The sequence below is a fragment of the Perna viridis genome, chromosome 6 (genome assembly GCF_037379345.1).
Source record: "Perna viridis isolate PV_CMFRI_1.1 ecotype Kerala chromosome 6, ASM3737934v1, whole genome shotgun sequence".
Lineage (NCBI taxonomy): Eukaryota > Metazoa > Mollusca > Bivalvia > Mytilida > Mytilidae > Perna > Perna viridis.
The window spans coordinates 37967280-37984734 of record NC_142450.1 but is presented as its reverse complement, the minus strand read 5'-3'; the positions used below and the strand labels follow the sequence as shown (position 1 = coordinate 37984734).

The 17455-nt window shown below is 34.4% G+C and overlaps 3 protein-coding genes across 4 annotated transcripts; 1 reads left to right on the top strand and 2 right to left on the bottom strand.

Annotated features, from left to right (window-relative positions):
* Positions 1–3358: 3358 nt before the first annotated feature.
* LOC148614838 (uncharacterized) lies at positions 3359–7991 on the bottom strand. Of its 2 annotated transcripts, none has more exons than XM_088589260.1 (4): positions 7854–7991; positions 7262–7387; positions 6778–6882; positions 3359–3511 (listed from the first exon to the last, which is right to left on the bottom strand). In XM_088589260.1, the coding sequence occupies exons 1-4, from the start codon at positions 7974–7976 to the stop codon at positions 3386–3388; spliced, it is 480 nt and encodes a 159-aa protein (XP_088445386.1). In that variant the 5' UTR covers positions 7977–7991; the 3' UTR covers positions 3359–3385. The 2 variants fall into 2 exon arrangements, with proteins under 2 accessions (XP_088445386.1, XP_088445387.1); XM_088589261.1 differs by lacking the exon at positions 7854–7991 and adding an exon at positions 7620–7757.
* Positions 7992–8705: 714 nt separating this feature from the next.
* On the bottom strand, positions 8706–11331 carry LOC148614837 (uncharacterized). Its single transcript, XM_088589262.1, has 4 exons — positions 11175–11331; positions 10838–10966; positions 9243–9347; positions 8706–8894 (listed from the first exon to the last, which is right to left on the bottom strand). The coding sequence occupies exons 1-4, from the start codon at positions 11220–11222 to the stop codon at positions 8769–8771; spliced, it is 408 nt and encodes a 135-aa protein (XP_088445388.1). The 5' UTR covers positions 11223–11331; the 3' UTR covers positions 8706–8768.
* Positions 11332–12376: 1045 nt separating this feature from the next.
* Positions 12377–17455, top strand: LOC148614836 (uncharacterized). The gene is made up of 2 exons (XM_088589259.1): positions 12377–13044; positions 14277–17455. Exons 1-2 carry the CDS (start codon positions 12415–12417, stop codon positions 16920–16922), a joined length of 3276 nt encoding a protein of 1091 aa, XP_088445385.1. The 5' UTR covers positions 12377–12414; the 3' UTR covers positions 16923–17455.

Sequence of the window (17455 nt, the reverse complement as noted above, 5' to 3'; positions counted from 1 at the left end):
ATAAGTTTTCTATTCATTGAACAAATTTAATGAAACTTAGTAATATAATGCGTATCAGTCAGACCTCGGAAAACAAGCAAAAATTCTGACGAAAAGTCGCCATTTTCAAAATGGCTGCATAAAGTCACTATCTAAGAAATAGCATTATCTCAACAACATGAATAGCTACAAATTTGAAAATAGGTCTGTGAAAGGAATTGCATAGGCATAACAATGCAATATTAAAATTGGGAACTTAAATGGTTGCCGGGAGCGACATTTGCTATTGCTCGCAATGGCAATTCTAGTTATTATTTTAATTCTCCTGTCATAAAAATTGTTGAAAGTGTCCGCTCCTTTTCTCAAAAGTGGCTTGTCCGATTGAGACAAAACTTCTCAGGAAGTTAGAACTACATGTACTGTTCGAAGGATGCAGAACCTCAAAAAAAAAAAAAAAAAAATTGCAGCTGCCGCCATTTTTTCAATTTTCTTTTAAAAGTACCCATTTTTTTTACACCGGAAATTGGAACATCATATATCTCGAAAACTGCTGATCAGAACTTGACGAAACTTAGTTATGATGTATCCATCAGCACCATGAAAACTGATTTATTCAACGGGTCATGGTTTGCCTTTCCTCGTTTGTCTACCCCGGACTTGACTTTTTATGAGCAACTCGGCGGGTGTTTCTGGAAAAGCAGGGGACGCTTACACAACCGGTGCACCTGGTCTATGCTCCCAGTTTTTAGTGGAGTCCGAGTTGCTCATTTGCTTTTGTCACTTTTTATGTATGATTTTAGTTACTTGATGTTCTTTGTTGTGTATGTCTGTTTTCCATGTCTGGTCTTTTTCCCTGGATTACATTCTTTTGATTATCGCTATAACCTTGGTTCCCTTGATTACTCTTAGTATATATATTAAGCTTGTTAGTCTAAACAAAATCACGAAAAAAATCGCGTGCGTCTCGGCCACCATTTTCAAAATGGCCGCCAACGCGGTCGAAAATTCAAATTTGTCCGATTTCGATGAAAATTGATATCTAGGTTCTCTGAGCCGTCCCGATAAATTATCTGTGACTCAATTTGCTATTGCAGCTACGTACAGGCCGTCATTTTCAAAATGGCCGTCAACGCGGTTCAAAAGTTTTCCGATTTTGATTAAAATTGACATCTAGGTTTTTTTAGACGCCAAGATTAAGAATCTGCGGCTCAATCGATAATTTGAACTACGTATCGACCGCCATTTTCAAAATGGCCGCCACCGCGATAAAAAAATTCAAAGTTGTTCGACTTCGATGAAATTTGATATCCAGGTTCTTTACGCAGCCTCGATTAATTATAAGCAGTTCCATTGATGATATGTTTCTCAAAAGACTGATTAGGAAACGGGATGCGACTTCTACACGTTTCGTGGAAACGTAAATTTTAATACTTGTTATTATTTTAATTCTCCTGTCATAAAAAAATGGTGTAAGCGTCCGCCCTTTTTCTCAAAAGTGGCTGGCCCGATTAAGATGAAACTTTACAAGATGTTAGAACTACTCTTCGAAAGATGCAGAACGTCATAAAAAAATTTCCTGCTGCCGCCATTTTTTCAAAATGGCCGTCGGACTAATAGTACCCATTTTTTTACACCGGAAATTGGACCATCCTATATCTCATAAAGCGCTGATCAGGATTTGACAAAACTTGATGTATAAATTAAGCTCAATAGTCCAAACAAAATCATGAATAAAAATCGCGTGCGCCTCGGCTGCAATTTTCAAAATAGCCGCCACGCGGTCGAAAATTCAAATTTGTAAGATTTTGATGAAAATTGATATCTTGGTTGTTTGAGTCGTCACGATTAGTAATCTGGGGCTCAATTGGCAATTTTAGCTACGTATCGACCGGAATTTTCAAAATGGCCGCCACCGCGGTCGAAAATTCATGCTTTTCCGGTTTCGTTAAAATTTGATATCCACGTTCTATACGCAGCCTCGATTAATAATAAGCAGTTCCATTGACAATATGTTTGTCAAAACACAGATCAGGAAACGGGAGGCGACTTCTACACGTTTCGTGGAAACGTAAATTTTAATTAAGTCGCCGACCACCTGTCATAAAAAATGTTGAAAGTGTCCGCCCTTTTGCTCAAAAGTGGCTGGTTAGATTGAGATGAAAGTTCCCAGGAAGTTAGAACTACTCTTCGAAGTAAACTGTTATCAAAAGCATTACCATTAAATATAATCTAGAGTTGCTGAAATCTCTGTTAAAAGTAACAGATATGGAACGGAAGAAACATATTAAGCAATACATACACGAAATGTTACGAATTTATAGATTGTTTTTTATTCTATACCGTTATTTTTTTACCTGTACAAAAATTAATATTAAAACACAAATTCAGTCGGAATCATCTTATTTATCACTTATTTTCTGTGTATTTAGATATAAACACAGTCAGTAGGTTGTATCCAAGATGAGGATGACATCCACTTCAGGATTTTAGTATGAATAGTAATTTTAGACATCAAGTCGTTTTAGGAATTCAAAACAGTCAAATCTGCACTAATGTTCTATTAGAATTGTATTGATAATAATTAATAATTTTATGAACTCGACGGGTCCTTTTCTGTAACGTCTTAAGATAACACACAACTGACAAGGCGACCAATTGGGCCAGGTTTCATAAAAAAATCTCAAACTTACATTCTCGGCGCCTTCTTCTAATTTACAATATTTAATGAAAAACTCAAAGGTGCAAGGAAAAATATTAATTTGAGATTTTTAATATGAAAACATGGCCGATTTCGTATAAGAACTTAAAAGAAATTGCAACATAAAACAACTAAATCGACAATGCATTTCTTTTGGTAAGTATGTGTAATATTAAAACTAAGTGTAATTTTGACAGAATTGAATAGTGCTTTGTATGTGTGTGTGTGTTTTTTTTCATTGGAATATATGTGTTGTGTTGAAATTAAAGTACGAATGTCTCTCAGCAATCCACACTATTACGAAAACGCCCCGGAAATAACGTAGATTGTGTCTTTTCACAGATTAAACCTATTGCAGACAATTATAAATCATCTAGAAGAAAGCCGATGTTGCATGACAGAACATACAGTACAAACTGATTTTTCTTCAGATTCCTAGTGCTTTATTTATTTTGTGTTACGTCTTGTTTTCATTTTCTTTAGTTTTCTATATGTATTTTTAGTTATTATTTTTGTAACATAGTGTTAGTAGATCGTCTTTGTTTCCTGTTTGTACGTTATGGCAAAGTATTTTGGCGTATATTTGAATTGACCCATTGATGACGTTTCACCACCTTTTGCCGATATTTAGTTTCCGATGTTTTTGTATAATATTAACCATCGATGCAAAGAAATATAAAGTAACGAAGTAACTTCGTTTAATCACTATTACACTCTGAAAACCCGGAATACTTTTCCGTTACAACGACTTCCCCATTGACCGTCTCGCACAAAAAGGTCGTCGTGCGTCCACGGAGAGAATAAATTATTGACTATCTGATGCATGAGTAAAGTCTGAAAAAATGACGAACAAAAGCATTATATTTCCCTATAAAGTTTTTTTTTAATTATATTTACAGAAATTTTGCACAAAATATGTAAAATATCACATATCTGGTCCGATTTAAAAACGATCATTTGGTATTAAAAGTAATTTTTATTCTAATCTATACTTATTGAAATAATTGAAGCAAAAATGTTCTACGATTAACGTCTGTATCATTATTTTTAAACTGTTTAAGAACTTTACGTCAACTATACAAATTATTCAAATATTATGTACGGGGCGCCGAATGGGATTTGATCTTTTTGTAATCAAAATCAATTTTGTGTACACAAAATTGAATTCTGTCATAACAAAATCAGCTTTGTCTTACAAAGAGTAATCAATTAAAGGAACCAAGGTTATAGCTGCAATCAAAAGAATGCAATCCAGGGACAAAGACCAGACATGGAAAACAGACATACACAACAGAGAACACAAAGCAAACAAAACCACACACACAAAGCAACAAAAGCAAACGAGCAACTCGGACTCCACTAAAAACTGGGAGCATGGACCAGGTGCACCGGTAGGGTAAGCGTCCGCTGCTTTTCTAGAAACATCCACCTAGTTGCTCATAAAAAGTCAAGTCCGGGGTAGACAAACGATGAAAGGAAAACTACGACCCGTTGAATAAATCAGTTTTTGATGGATATACAATAACGATCCACGAGTTCATGATGACGACCATAAAACCTCTGTAGTGATGACTTTAATCTTGTAGCAACATAACCCTGTTCCAGAAGCCTATCTATTTGAGTTCTAGCGAGACACAAAACGTCTACGTAGTTTCGGCAAGCTCTGGCATAACGTATGAGTTGTGATATGAAAACTCCATACGCAGGAGCCGAAGGGATGTTGCCACAGATGAAAAGAAAGTTGACAGTGTCTGTAGTATCCTTTATCTCAAGTTCTTTTGGGTAGATGCGATGTATCAAATCACTGAAATTAGGATTTTTTATAGATAATTCGTCATGTATATAGCGGAAACTGAGATTGAAGGATCTAGTCAAACGATATTCTTTTTTCTGATCAGATCAGCTATAAAGTCAGCCTCATAAGATTGAAGGAATAGGTCAGCAAGTAAAGGAGCACAATTTGTTCCCATTGGAATGGCGACCGTTTGTTGAAAAACGCGTCCACCACACTGGACAAATACGTTGTCGATTAAAAATTCCAGCATTTTGTAAACATCTTCCTCTGTATATTTGGAAGATGATTTGGAATAATTTCTTACAAAGTATGAGGAATCTCAACCAAGAACTATATATTTGTATTTAGGTGTACCAGCTTTTTTTTTTAAAAACAACTATGTATAATGTTTTTAAGTCGGGATTTTAACTGAGTATGGGGAATAGAAGTATACAGTGTTGAAAAATTATAGGTTTTAATGCTATTATTTTCAGATAATAGTCTTGAACTGATTGTCTCCAAAAGACCTTAACTGAGTATGGGGAATAGAAGTATACAGTGTTGAAAAATTATAGGTTTTAATGCTATTATTTTCAGATAATAGTCTTGAACTGATTGTCTCCAAAAGACCTTTCGAATTTTTCAGGATCCACATTGAATTAATACCACTACGGGAGAAACAAGTGTTGTGGTAGAACTACAGACCCTCTTTGACAGTTGTGAGTATAGAAATTAAAAGTTTTGAAAGAGGTTTGATGGTACATTTTGCAGATCCAGCTATGAAACGTTGTTTGTATATATTCTTGTGGAGTTTAGAAATCCAGTACGGTAAATCACAATCATCGTCCTTGGCAGAGAGACCAAAAGAGGATAGCACAGATTTATTGTTTTCCACAATCTCTTCTTTGGAGAAAGTGGTAGCAGTATAGGTCTTATCACTGCTATTATTTTCTACGTCTACCTCTGATAATAAACATTGGATATAAAACGTTTTGCAGACAAAAACAATGTTGTTTTGGGCTTTGCTTTGTCTGCTGGTACGACAACATATTTGTCATGTATAGTAGACAATGTTTTCGCTACATCGGGGTCTTTGAAAACTGATGTAGCCTTGGCACTCATTAATCTATTTAAAACTTTTATTCGTTTCAAAATTAAAGACTATATTATACAAACTTGTTTCATGAATACTTCAATTTTGTAATGACAAAATTCATTTTAGTAGACATAATTCAATTTTGTAGACAAAATTCATTTTTGTCAAATAGGTATGCAAATATTAAATTAATTAAATAACGAAAGTCAATTTTGTTTCACACCAAAAGTCAATTCTGTGAGACAAAAGTCTATTTTGTGTCATAAAAGTCAATTTTGTTTGCAAATTAGTGTATTATTTAGATATGCAAATGAATTTAGCACAAAATTCACTTTTGTACGTGTCACAAAAGTCAATTTTTTTATGCAAATTAATTTACAGAATCCTTTGGATATGCAACTGCGCGTCTCGCAGGTTTCCGATTACTTCGAGCAATGGCTTTTAATATGGTTGATGCGCTATTCTGCAAATTAAGTAAACACTTTGTTAGGTATTACTTACTTTTGCAGAATAACTCATCACCCATATGATATGTTCTTGCGCGAAGTAATCGGAAACCTGCGTCTGCGAGACCTGCGGTTACTATATCTAATATGAGTACTTCTTCTCACAAAATTGAATTTTGTGACACAAAAGTGAATTATGTGTTAAATTGCATGCAAAAGTGATTCTGATATGATAGAATTCAATTTTGTAAACACAAAATTGAATTTGTGACAAAATTTAATTCTGTCAAAATATTTCTCAGTTTTGTATGCAAATTAGTTCACAGAATCCAAACTAAACTAATTTGCATACAAAATTGACTTTTGTAACCCAATATTCAAATAAGGTAACAAAAGTAAAGTCTGTGATACAAAAGTGAATTTTGTCATGACGAAAGTAACTTTTGTCCACTGAAAGATTACTTTAAATGACAAAATTCAAATTTGAAGTATGTTATAAATTTTTGTTGAACAAAGCTCACTTTTGTCTTTACAAAACTGAATTTTGAATACAAAACCCAAGAGTCCCATTCGGCGCCCCGTATTATAAAAAAGGACCATCTACTTAAAAGTTTTCTGTTTTGCCATCTTCGTTTTTCTATATGTTGTTTACGTGTATTTATAAGGTTTGGATTTGGTTTTTGGAATGATCTAAGATTTTGATTTCTCCTTTACGTAACTTGACTTTCTTCAAGTTTATATTTATGAAATTAGTATCTGTGCTGATTTCCAATTAAACAAATACCTCCATCTGTTGAAGACCATCGTTTTCTTGAATTTTTTGTACCTCACTAGACGTCAAAGGAAAACAGTAACAGTCATGGTTGCTTAGTTGCGCAATCAACAGGTGCTTTAATTTAAGAATTTATGAAATATTTTATTTCACCCTATTGATAATGTACTATATCAAACCAACATTAATGATCCCTATGCTTGTTTAAATGTTTGATCGGTTATTTATCGTTTGCATCTTTTATTTCAACGGACATCAGCTCAAAAACATAATGCATAGATTTTAATAGAATGATTGAAAATTTTCTGAACACTGTATCTCTTTGCCCAGAAAACAACTATAAATCCATGAAAATAGCTGAACTCATTGAAAAATAAAAAGAAACATTGGTGTGGATTAAATGGTGAGAAACTCCTCAACAAACACTTAATATAAAAAAATGCTTGCTTTTTTGTGGGTTGATATTTACATATATACCCCTTACCAAACATCTTACCTCACGAGAACGCTGGTTGTAATGGAAATCTACCCTAGCATAAGTATTTGGCTCTCTTGTAACTGCGGGTTTTTGTGTGGTCTTGTGAGTTATTAGAGTTTGGGTTATAACAGCAACAAAAATAGACTAAAATGCAAAATACTAGCATATACAAATGCATAATTCAAGTATTGAAAATGGTCGTGAATAACTGTTATGCTTATTCATTTGATGAATAACAGTGGCAAAAACAACCAAATGGAAATACGATAAAAGCAACAAATAAACAAAAGGAAACAATACATTTTTTGATGAATAAAATATTAATCGAATAGCACCCATATGTGCGTTCAAATCGATTCCAATCAAAATACTGTACCTGTGAAAAGATAATCACAATTCCAAAATTTGATTTTGTCATATTTATACTAACTTAGAAGGTCAATATAATGTATTAGTTATCGCAATAAATCTACTGATAAGTAGGTTAAGTTGTACTGTTACCTTTATGGATTGTTGCTCAGACGTTAAACCCCAACAAACAAACAAACAAACCTTTATGGATTGTAAGGTCTTGTATTTAAGATAATTTAACAAAATCTTGTTTTCTTACATTTACCAAAAATGTGTTGGACATAGTATCAGATGTGCTTATCCATGGATCATAGTCAGACATGAGCATGAACGGAAGCACACCTATCATTTTTCTTCTTGATAAACAATCAACTAATCTCATATTTACCCTACCGATGCACCTGGTCCAATATTCCAATTTTGGAATATTGATTCCTGGTTGCTCTTCTACTTCTGCTCCTTTGTGAGTTTTTCTTTTATTATTACATTTTTTGTCGTCTTCGTCAATTTTCCTTGTCTAGACGTTATCATTTGATTGTGTTCTTTTTTATGGCCGTTCGAATCTCAGTGTTTCTCTTTATTTTTCTTTCACTTAATTGTATCTTTAAAGCGAACGACTTAATAAATCTAGAAACTACGTTCTATAGAACACCTTTGTTAACCGTCATTTTCGGTGGGATTCAGTCTGCCCGTTACTTATTCTATATTTAATTCCTATTGCGTTATGTTTGATTGGTCTTATTTATGTGCCTACCGATGTTTAGTTCCCAACGCTTGACACATCTATATTCCTACCTTTCCTTATCAGTTATCAACAGTGATTTACATTTCTAAGTAGATCAAAGGACTAAAATAAGTCAGAAATGCTATTTAAGTGCAATTTTGAGAAAAAAATTGTAACCCAAAACCCCAACAGTGCAGGTGACAATTTTGTCATTTTTCAATCTCTTGGTAATTTAAATGCCAATCTACAAAAAAACGATGTTTTCTAATGTTTTTAAATTAGCGCATTCTGAAGACAATAATATACGCGTTAATCTTTTTTCAGTATTTTGTTCATAAAGAGCGTAATAAAACAAATGAACTGGAATTCACAGACAACTAAACACACTTTTTTAAAAATTTCAACCATCCTTTATTAATCAAGGTACACGTGTCGTCAAATAAATATGCATTACAGTCTGAAAACCCGGAAAACCTTTTGGTGGCAACGTTTTCCCCAATAGTCGTCTCGCACGAGTACATCGTCTTGTGTCCACGTTGAAAATAAGTTTTTACCAATTTGATGTATCATAAAGGCCTGCAAATTAACAAGACATAAGAATCCAATAACTACCAAAGATGTGTAGCCTAGTGTGATCTTTGTCGGGTAACGAGTGTTTTATTTAATCTAATTCGTTTTATATTTTTTATTGCAGCGTTTTTGTGTTGAGTATTTCCCTGAATAAAATAAAAATTTAAATAACTTCTACTCATTCCTTCATAGGAACGCTAAGCATTCGTTAGTAAATGGTGAATTTGAACTTCGAAAGTCAAAAAAGGAAAAATAACAACAAGTATCTTTTTTTTTTAATTTGATTGATTCAAAAATTTCATTTTTCAGTTGAGCAGGTTTAACAAGATTATAACTTTATAATTGTTTGATTACCTCAAGCCGCTGAAGACCTTCTGGTTGTTGTATTTTAAGAATATCATCATTTGTTAAGGGCAGAAAATAACAGTCGTGGTTTGGTAACATTACCAGTAGCAAATGCTGTAAATGTAACAAAATGTCATACATGGTCTGTTTCGCTAATTTTAGGTTTGTATATGCACATTTCTTATGTATTCAGTTTACATGGCTTTCTTACAATATTTCCCATTCTGAGTACCTCTTGTATATTATATATTTTGAATCTTGAACTTCCTAAATGTTTAGTTCTAATGCTGTTGATCAGAGGTTACTCATTAAATGCGTGTATATTATACCAATATTTGCAATATTTACATTATTGGTGTTTTTAACATAGCTATAGAAACCTCTTCTGGTAGGTCCCTGAGGGTATTTACAATCCTAGTAGGCAGATTTGTCTGATCCAAACTTTGAACCGAAATTTTCCATACAAAATTCGATAAAACCATAAAGCACTTGGGCGTTATTCCTTGTATTAAACTTTTGGCTACAAAGTTGAAGCTACGTTGACATTATTTTTAGAACTCTTCGGTGCTGGATTTGGCTTAATATTTCGATTTTTTTTTTATTCAGTTATTTTGGCAGAGGATATATTTTGATCTATGAAGTTCCTAGGTATTCAGTGCTAATGTTGGTGACAAGAGGTTACTCCTTGAAACACATGTATAGCATACCAAAATTTGCAATTTTGTGATAAGTATTTATGTATTTATAAAATATCACCATAGGGTAGGCAGCGTGTGCAAAGAATTTTTAAACAATAACATTCACAAAAAAACTGATAATATTTTTGTCTCCTGTTGTGTAATCGGTTAGAATACGTGACGGCTTTAGATAAATAATTTTCCTCGCCGACAAATAATTTAGACTATCTCTGGAGTGTGACAAACAAAAAATGATTTATTTGGATGTATTTAATGATATAAAGTAAGAAGGCAGTAGGATAATCATAACACTTTTCCAGCTACGATGATCATATGACAGCTTTGTTTAACATCCTATCCTGAATAAAAACATCTCTTAATACACACTTTAAAACATTCTCATTTACACGATCATAGATGCAGGTATCAGAAAACATTCTTAGGGTCTACTATACAATCCAAAACACCTGCAAATTCACGACTATACCAAGAAAAGGATTGAGAACCGTCGTTGAATGAAGTTTCATTTTTTGAAGGTGTCAACAGATTGTGCCCTCCAAATAAAAACAGTGATGCAAGGGATATGTCAACTTGACAACACAATAACTGAAATACTGTGAAAGCAATATTGTTTGTGGAGTATCAACTTTCGTGGTTTTCGTGGATTTGGTACCCTACGAAAAGGGAATTTCTAATACATTTGTATGATAGAGTAATTTAAGAATCTACAAATCCACTGTATATTCCCTTAACCACGAAAACTGGTATCCATGGATAAAAAAAACTTTCACAGTACAGCACGTTTTTTTTCATATAACAGCATCTTGGATATATGCTTTAGCATTTTCATTAGCACAAACAATTAAAAATTACTGCTTCCTTTTGTAACCATTTGTATGTACAACGATTATGGCAGGTGAGACTTACTTCTTTAGACCATCTGTTGTAATGGAAATCCAGACGAGCATACAAGCGATAATTTGGATCTCGTGTCGTAAGAGAAGGTTTTTGTGTCGTCTTGTCAGTAACTGGAGTCAATACAGCGGCAGGGATGACCTGAAATTTGTTTCTATGATATTTTTATGTGTATTTGAGTTAACAATTTTTTATGAGTCCCTCGTCCTTGAGATTAAATGAAACTACAACAGATAGAGAAAATTAATTGCAATCAATTGGCAGTACAAATAAATGGAGAATGACACAAATATTAAAAATATTGTTAAAAGAAATTGCTTTACTCAAATGTAGTTGTACAACACGTTACCTGTAAAACGGAAATAAACAATAAAACTTTTATCGAAATATCCTCCATGTTGTCTTATCAATTAAACTGTCCACTTTACAAACTGGGTTATTGATTAAAATACAGTCACATTTTAATAACCGTGTATATTCAGGCCCCGTGCAGGTCCGGTTGTCAAAAGAATAGTCCTGCAGCAGCGCTAAGCTTGTCGTAAAAGGCGACTAAATATTGCTCAAAACGCTAGCCGGGGGCTAGAGCGCTCTGCCCACAGAGCAACTGGGATGTGTGCCCCAGGTGGTGGAATGGGGTACCCCTGGCGTGTTACATGCTGGGGTTGTCAGGCTATAATACGGAAATCCTGACCGCAAACCATAGTGGTGCACCGTGTTGGGAAAGATGCTACATTCCTCGCACGTTAAAGAACCCTGCTGTGGTATTCGATAGGAGTAGGAATCTTTGCGCTCCGCCACAGGAGGCTAAATTGCCCGACAATCTAAATTGTATCGACTTTGTTCCCTTGTGTCCCATCCCTTTTTCATATCATCTTTTTCATGTTCATTTTATCACCCATTTCAAGTTCATCGCCTGAATATAGCTGAAATATTGCTGCTCGGGCGTTAAACCCCAACAAGCAATCAATCAATCATGTATATTCAGAGAAGGTACTCATTGGTAAAAGAAAATCAAGGTAGCAGTAAACATGGCGAAACTTTGCGTTACATTAATTGTTTAAAATATATAAAAAGGAAAATTTATTTTAGTGTATCGACAACTGTTCGAAAAGCTGAAAATATAACTCAACTATAAGTTGAATGTTTTGATTTCTTTCTATTTGTCTGCAAACAATTAAATATCTGTTATTGCATTTCAAATAACTGACTAATGGAATAGGTTTTAATCACAATGAAAGTAATAATTAAGGTCAGTGTCATTTTAATTAGCATGCCTATTTCTGTCTGTAAGGGTTTTTCCATCCACGATTGCATGTTTTATTAAGTAACAAGTGGATTATCTATACTTTAGAAAGTAATTTAGAAAAATATTTCTTATTTTTTCCTAAAGAATTTTATGTTGTATTGTTCCGATCAATACTAGAATCAGCTTCAATGACAGTGAAAGGATTAGCAATTAACGGTAAGTATTGTGACTGATTAATTTCAAGTCACATCAGTGGTTATGTATGAGGGTATATATTGTTATCTTGTGTGTAGGTAGTTTAACATGGCTGGTTTTAATTGATATTGAGTTAGAGCTATCTATAATGATATCTGCTGAACTTTATACTTACCATCAGTATATACTCATAATTAGGATTGTGTGTGAAAATTGTGCGGAGATGGACAAAAAACTTCTGGTCATAGATTTAATATGTGTGTTTGTTATTTCGACCAATTCATTTCCAAACAAATCCAAATATGATACAGATATTCTGAGGTGCTTGCATGTAGGATCAGCAAATCAGAAAAATTTGTCCTATTTTCAATGTAGAGCCAGAACTGTGACCCAATTTCTAGAATGCAAATACGAACTTCGTTTCCAGAAATATGGATATTTTAAGTGTCGGAAAAACAGAGCAGAAAATAAACGAACATTTGTTAAAAGCACTGATATTCAGATCATGTGTAGCTGCAATCAATCACAAAGTGCAATCAATAACTTTTACGAAGGACATTTCAAACATAAATGCAGCAGCAATTTTCAGCTTGTATGCAAAGACAAAAAAATATTTAAAAGAGACAAAAACGGAAAATCTCTTCGACAATCAAATTCGGTGCAAATGAAAGAAAGCCCTGCAAGTAAGAAACTTACGTTTCAAAAAGAAGATGTTTCCTACTCAAGAGGTAGCCGATTTAAACGTGAAATATATCCAACAACAGTAAGTGTCAACAAGGTAAATATTTCTATTGATTAAGATTCTGATCACGAAGTGTATGAACATTTTATATCGCTGCTAACACAATGTCTGCATTAATACAGTTTATAGGAGACCTTCAATAATTAAAGGATTTGAGAAGCTACATATGGGTAAAATTCAATCAATGAATTATTTTACTCGGTCGATGCCGCTGCTATGGACTAGTCCCCGAGTGTATTTTTTACCAGCAAAGTAGTCACTTCCACATCATTGGTTATTTACTGCAGTTTGCAGTAGCAAAATTCAAGAGCCCTAACACACTGAAGCTTCATTCCTTGTATTCCACTTTGGATTTGACTTCATATTTCGATATTTTTGTCGTTTTGAGTCCTTCTCATGTACAATTTAGTAGAATAAGGCCTTCCTGTATATTCAGTTTTACGCTGCTGATGAGAGGTTACTCCTTTAAACATATGATATTATTGAATTTAGTACATGAGTATCCACACAATATTCTTTATAAATTAAACGACCTATCCATTCCTACGTAGTTAAATTCTAGATGTTGTGGTGTATAGAATTTTATCTCTCAAGTCATACGTTTTGCTAGAAATTTCGGCCATTTAATTGAATGACGTCGTCCACCCAAAAGTCTCCATAAGCTCAGTGACTAAAAGGGAGTGTCTGTTTCCAATAATGACTACCTACAACAGCAATAGTCGTGCTTGACCTTCAACGAGCTGGTGCCTGCTCATTCTTCTAGTGCACTTGAGCTAACTCTCTTTTGGTAGGGTTCCTAATGTTCGTATCTATTTTTTTTTTATATTGCGTTTGTATTGTACAATTTATTCTCGAGAACAGTTTTTGCGTTCCAAGGTTTTTTTGTCCCTCGTTTGAAGTATTGATGCTTCTTCTTTAGTACATTTTAACATTACAATACACATACTGAACACAAAGGTATAGTATTCTGTTTAATTTCTAATTGATATGTTATCGAGAAACAATTAATATACATTGACTGAATTTAATGTAAATGACGTTGAATAATTTTATCAAAATTATGCTCCCTTGTGTACACGATTGTGGTTGAATATGATTTTATGAACTAAGCCTACGAGTCAGATATATCTTTAGAAGTAGATAACAATTATTAGTGATATACCGAGTAACGACAGTCATCGTTACACTAGCATTACTAAAAACTGAATTTGTCGACCAGTCTGATACATCGTAAAATACATATCACTAAATTTGACATTTCTTTTCAGGTTGATATTGTAACATCCGAATCTCAGACTCTATATCATACAAATGCTGGACATTCGACAGTTACTACTATTGATAAAGAAACTACAGGGCAGGGAAAATCAACAAATGCTAGACCATCAACCGTTAATTCTATTGTCAAACAAACAGGACAAGTAAAATCAACCTTATTGACGTCTGATTCGTCAATACTAGAGGTGACGACATCCGTAACAGACGTTACAACCGGAAGTAGACTTGGCATGAATTCTCCTAACAAGAAGTCGTCGTCGACAACTGCAATCGTCGTAGGAATCTTAGTCCCTGTAATTATTATTGCAATTGTTGGACTGGTAGTTTACAGGTGGTATAGGAAAAAGTATCCTGTCCGAATGATCATTGGGAAGAACTTTTCTACTCACCACAATCCAGTTTATACCAAAAAGACAAATACTTTGTCATTGGTTAGGGAAAGTAGTATGGACACAATTGAAAAAGGTACAGACGAACATGACGGCTTTGATAATCCCGGACTAGACTATGCGGAAATGCAACCGACGAATGTTCTTTCATTATCTGGCGTTACGGACACGGTAACAGATCTAGACGATGAACCACCTGTTGCAAAGCCGAGAAAGAAGAAAAAGGCTAGAATTTCCGTCACATCGACCGAATCAGTCGATAGTCACATCATGTCGACATTTCTACAAGACGCTTTGGACGAGGTTGACTCCGAGGCAGACGATTTAGGAGACACCGATAGACGTAAAATATCTGTTGATTTAAACTTGACAAAAAATATGTCGAAGGTATCAGTCGAAAGTGAGGCTAGTGTTAATTCAAACAGTGATTACGATGACAATGCCGATTACGAGAACATAGAGGTATTTAACCGTGTTAAAGACGAGGGAGTGATACAAGAAGACGACGAAAGTGATGACCGACAGAACAAAGCCCAACCGGAATCGAGCGACGAAGATCGATATGATGACTTTCAAATGGGTAACCGTGATGTCGAAAGTGGTAGTACCTCTGACGAATATGACATTGTCAACGTCGACGAATCAGATAAAATGAACCCAGAAACAGAACAACCTACTGACGTTCAAGATAACAAAATAAATGTTGATGCAAATAATATTGATATGACTTTGCAAGAGTATGAAATTATGAATAATCATGACACAGTGACTATAGATGTTAATGTTATATCAGAGAATGAACCGGAGTTATCAAATGGCGGTGAACAATCACTTAACAAGAACAAATTGACAATGAATGCCGATGATTTTTGTACCAATTTTGACGAAAATGCCACAATTTCTTTTAAGAATAATGAGATCACTGTTTCGCCGGACCAAACTTTTTTTACCAATGCGTTAGAGCACATCCATCAAGATGATAAACTCGAAACGTCTACGTTACAAGTAGATAATAAAACCTTGCCTAGTCATATCAAAATTTCGTACAAAACAAACGATAGTGATGAAAGTTCGTCTTGTAGTGAAAGTTCCGAATCATTATCTTTGAAAAATAATTTACCAAAGGAAAATACTGATACTGAAATTAAAGTTTCTAAAATCGCCAATAATGGAATGAAAGTACCAAAAGATGAAAGATTTGAGACCAAAACCCCACAATCAAATAGTCCGTGGAATGAATTCGAAAACAATGATCCATTTGCACAAGATCACGGTCAAATGAATACTTTTCACCAAGATACACAACCCTTTTCAAGTGCAGATTTAGATACAAACACAGATCTTAGTGCAGACGACTTCATAGCCTCAGACCCTTTTACGTCTGTGTTCAATGCTGAATCGTCTAAGGTAGATAGCGAAGATATGGATTGGACGAAAATCAATACGACTGACCACGAAAACCAGCCTCCATTACCAGTAACAGCGCCCCCAGAAATGCAAAGTTTCGAAGTGCCATCTAACTTACCAGACTTTGGATCAAATGTAAATGGGTTTGGAACAGCAAATTTTGGTGAAGTTTTTGATAGCAGACATTCTGATTTTGTTCTAACTGACAGTACTATACCAAGCAATGGTATCGTTTTAAAATCTTCTCCTTTAGGTTCGTCGTTAAATGAATCATTCGAAAAGATTGATGTAAGTGACGATGATAACATGGTATCATCTCAAGAAAATACCAGTTTGATTGATTCTGGTAGCGAAAATGACTGCACTCCACCGCCTACCCCATCAATGCCACCTCCACCGATACAAAATATTCCATCAGACGTGTTTACCATACATTCATCAAAAACGCATGAAAACAGTTCCGCCTCTGCCAATCAAGATTTGACTTTTTTCCAGGTAGATAAGGACAAAGACGAAGAATATAATGTTGTTCTTACTGATGAAGATCTTCTGCGTGTAACATCGGAACCGGAACAAGGCCTCACAGGCGATTCGAATACTAGCTCTGACGTTGAACTATCACTTTCAGACGATAGCGATTCAGCTAAACATACTCATGATTTTGAAAACACTACAGAATCAAAGAATAAAAGCAATATGTTATCCACTGAAAACTCGAAAACTGCGATACACCCGTCTGTAAAATTTTCATCCGATGAACCCTCTGACGGTGGGAAAACCATTATTAGGCCCTCTATGCATTTTGCTAATTCAGATACGGATACTGATTCAAGCGTTTGATGCTGCATTTAGGTATAAATAGTGCAAGTAGTGCCAAAGGATGTTTTATATGTTTTCAGTTCACATCAACAATTGGTTTCACTCTTTGTTTCTTTGGAACTATCATGAAGGTTTTTGTTTGATATGTTATGCATGATTCGTTTATACATTAACAAACTTTGCAGTGAATAATACTATAAACCCAACGATACAATCCGGGGCTAATTGGTGTAATAAGCAGTTTAGAAAACAATTGACTTGCACTCAAAAGAATCCATTTTTATTTCAAGTTTTCAATATTTGAATTGTGATTGAGTCGGCAAATTAGCCAAGCCCTGTCAAGTTTTTTTTGCGACGTGCCAATCCAGTACTGTGGAAGGACGGGTTAAATGAGTTTTGGGAATTTGATTTTGCCTTCGTAACAGAGGGCTTATTAACAAACAAAAGTTGTTTTTTTTTAAACATAAGCATATGTTATTGAAATAGGAATATGGTTCAATCACACTGAGAACTGCATTCCTAAGGAAATAAATTCAAGAAAGACCTTTAGAAAA